The sequence below is a fragment of the Suncus etruscus genome, chromosome 9, assembly GCF_024139225.1.
Source record: "Suncus etruscus isolate mSunEtr1 chromosome 9, mSunEtr1.pri.cur, whole genome shotgun sequence".
NCBI classification, from domain to species: domain Eukaryota; kingdom Metazoa; phylum Chordata; class Mammalia; order Eulipotyphla; family Soricidae; genus Suncus; species Suncus etruscus.
The window spans coordinates 100,183,424-100,186,912 of NC_064856.1; the positions used below are offsets into that span (position 1 = coordinate 100,183,424).

The following is a 3,489-nucleotide window of genomic DNA, read 5'->3' on the forward strand; positions in this document are numbered from 1 at the left end:
TAGACCTGATTATTTTATCAAACAATAATAGTTACCACATATTAATTAAATATAACATACCAAATATATTCAAAATTTTTTATTTTAATTTGACAATCTTTATATATAGACATGTTCAAATGACCATTATACCCCAACAATTTAGAGACTGTATTTTATCTTTCCATCAAAATTCCCATGAAATTTTTCAAGAGCATCAGATAAGTACTTGTAATTCTTTATTTTTTTGTTGTTGTTGTTGAGGCAAGAAAATATTTACTGAAACTTTTTAGAAAAAGGTGACAGAGAGAGAAGTACATGTGTAAGAGAAAACACAGGCTTCTCCAGATTGAAAATAGGTAGGCAAATAAATGTAGAGACAAGAAAGTAAGATATATGTTCAAGGAAGAACATAGATTTAAAGAACAAGCAAGTCATAAAATTCATATAAAAGCAGAAACATTAATCCAAAAAGTCATATTATTATCTCTGTTTTTCAAAGACTTGTTTATAATAGCCAAGCACTAAAACAACACGTGTCCAATAACAGTTAAATAAAGAAATTGTGCTCTAAAATAGTAGAAAACACCTGAGTTATGAGGAAAAATGAAATCTTGTAATTTGCTATTATTTTGAAAATGCTAGTAGAAACAATCAGTACAGGATATGATAAGGGAAAAATCTTGGTGGAGGAATACTTCGCAATCTGGTGGTGGGTATGATGTAGCAGCACTGTAAGTATAAACTAATGATATTTTATTATTGTAAACAAAATTAAATTTTCAAAAATAAAATTATTTTTTATACTTGAGTGTGGCAAGAGAGTATTTTTAAAATGTTTTCATAAACAGGACAACTCTCCACAAACTAATTATGAGGATATATGTTAACTAAGCTTATTCCAAGAATTATTTTATAAAATGTGCACATTATGCTATACAACTTAAATTTACATGGTGTTATCTAAAAACCATTGCTCAAAAAATTGTGAAAAATTGTTAATAATTTTTAAGAATAAACTCATTAAAATTAATTCACTGTTAATAGTAAATTACAATAATATAATATCAATCGTCTTAAATATTTAGTTATTAATATATTAATTAACTATTTGTATAAATTAGAGACAATTTTAAGAGTAAATATTTGAAAAAATAAATATTATATAATTTGAGTGATAAAATATGAAAATCACTGGGTTTTAGCTAATAAGTTTATTGTGATGAGATTTTTATTTTACATAGAAGGAAATAAGATTTGAACTAATGTTTTATTTAAAAATTTCTAAACTAACCAAAAGACAATCATTTTTTCTAAAACTTATTTTGTGGTAAAAACTTGCAGGTGAGAAGGAGATGATATTCATGAAGCTGCAGAAACCACAAGTTGGATTTTCCATCTCAAGTCCAGAACAAGAATATTTATTTGCTTTCCACCCTTTTCCATACTCTCTCTTACAAATGCATAAAACCAGTAACCATTACATGAATCAGAGTTTGAGTTTGCACTTTTTTTTTTTTTTTGGTTTTTTTCGGGCCACACCCCTTTGATGCTCAGGGGTTACTCCTGGCTAAGCGCTAAGAAATTGCCCCTGTCTTGGGGGGGGACCATATGGGATGCCAGGGGATCGAACTGCGGTCCTTGGCTAGCACTTGCAAGGCAGACACCCTACCTCTAGCGCCACCTCGCTGGCCCCGGGTTTGCACTTATTAAGTCAAGAAGGAGTACAGAAAATGGGCCTTAAAGACCCTCAGATACAAATAAAAAATGGCAATAAATATGAAATATTTTAGTGAATAAAACAGATTATGATATCCTGGCTGATATAGCACCAATAAAAGTAAATTAGTATTTAAGGGCATAAATTTATTTTGCTTACAAACAAACCACCCATATATTATCAAAATAAAAATTTAAATATAACATCTAGGAGGAAAAATTCAATGTAACATTTCCCAGAATCAAATCAAATAATGCTAAAAAATAAAATAAAATAATTCATTTTATTCTGTGGACTACTTATTGAAAACTACAACTTGAATTAAGTATATCTCAGGTAATCTTAAAAAGAGATGAAATTTAAGAAAATTGAAATATACATAGAATGTGTATGAAAACAAATGATCAAAAGGCTGCCCCTGTGACTTAGACTAAAGACTTATTGAGAATAGGAATCACCGCCATCTTAGAGACCACTCTTTGTCTGAGGACATTCTTCAAAGCTTGCTTCACATCTTTGTTTCGCAAACTATAGATTAATGGATTAAGTACTGGACTTACAAAGGTATAGAAGACAGCTATTATTTTGGATTCCTCCACACTCTTATCCGTGGGTGGTCTCACATACATGCAGAAGAGTGTCCCATAAAAGAGAGTGACAGCTATCATGTGGGAACCACAGGTGGAAAATGCCTTGCGTCTTCCTTCTGCAGACTTGATCCTGAGGATGGCAGCCAGAATGAAGGCATAGGAGATCAGGATGATGCTGAGGGAGCTAGAGAGGTTGAAACCAGCTGACAGGAACATAGCATGTTCTTTGAGATAAGTATCAGAGCAAGAGAGCTTAATGAGTGGCGGGTCAGCACAGTAGAAGTGGTTGATGACATTGGACCTACAGAAGTCCAAGCGGAATGTCAGGATAGTTTGGAACAACCCATCAGAGAAGCCATAGACAAAGGGCAATGTGGCCAAACAGATGCAGACACCCCTGGACATTTTCACACTGTAGTGCAGAGGATTGCATATGGCGACATAGCGGTCATAAGCCATTGCTGCCAGCATGTAACACTCAGTAAGAAGAAGTGCAATGAAGATGCAACACTGTGTAAAGCAACCATAAAAGGTGATGGTCTTCCTCTCTGATAAGAAATTAAATAACATTTGTGGGGTTGCATTTGTGGTGTAGCAGGCATCTGCAAAAGCTAAATTAGTGAGGAAGAAGTACATGGGTGTGTGAAGGCGAGTTTCCAGTCTAATTAGTATAATCATGCCCAGGTTACCTATGAGGGTGACAAGATAAACAACCAGGAACAGCACAAAGAGGACAGGCTGCAGCTCTGGGCGATCTGTGAGCCCCAGGAGGATGAATTCTGTTACCCTGCTGTGATTTGCGATGGACATTTTCTGAGACATTTAAAAACATAGAAACAAATAAAATGATTGTAAGTATCATGCTGAATACTACTAAAAGAATTTTTCTCTATACCTTCTAATGGCATACAAAAGGAATCCTCCACCCCACATTTACTGTATGTTATCATTGAATTCATTTATCTCTATATTTAATAGCTATCACATTTTTCCTATAGGAGCAATTCCTCACCAACAGTGTATTTGCTTATGTCTTTATTTTATTTTTATTAAATAATGACTATTATATTTTAATATTCTATCTCACTTTACCTAAACTCATAAAGATATAATTTAAGATATCTAAACTCATTATATATATATTAAAGATAGCTTAGATATCTAACTCCTATCTGATGCATTGTTTCTGAGAACCTATTT

General features: G+C 32.8%; 1 protein-coding gene across 1 annotated transcript; it reads right to left on the reverse strand.

Moving 5' to 3' along the window:
* Nucleotides 1–2,124: 2,124 nt before the first annotated feature.
* On the reverse strand, nt 2,125–3,099 carry LOC126018698 (olfactory receptor 5M11-like). Its single transcript, XM_049780797.1, has one exon. The coding sequence runs from the start codon at nt 3,097–3,099 to the stop codon at nt 2,125–2,127; it is 975 nt and encodes a 324-aa protein (XP_049636754.1).
* Nucleotides 3,100–3,489: the final 390 nt, after the last annotated feature.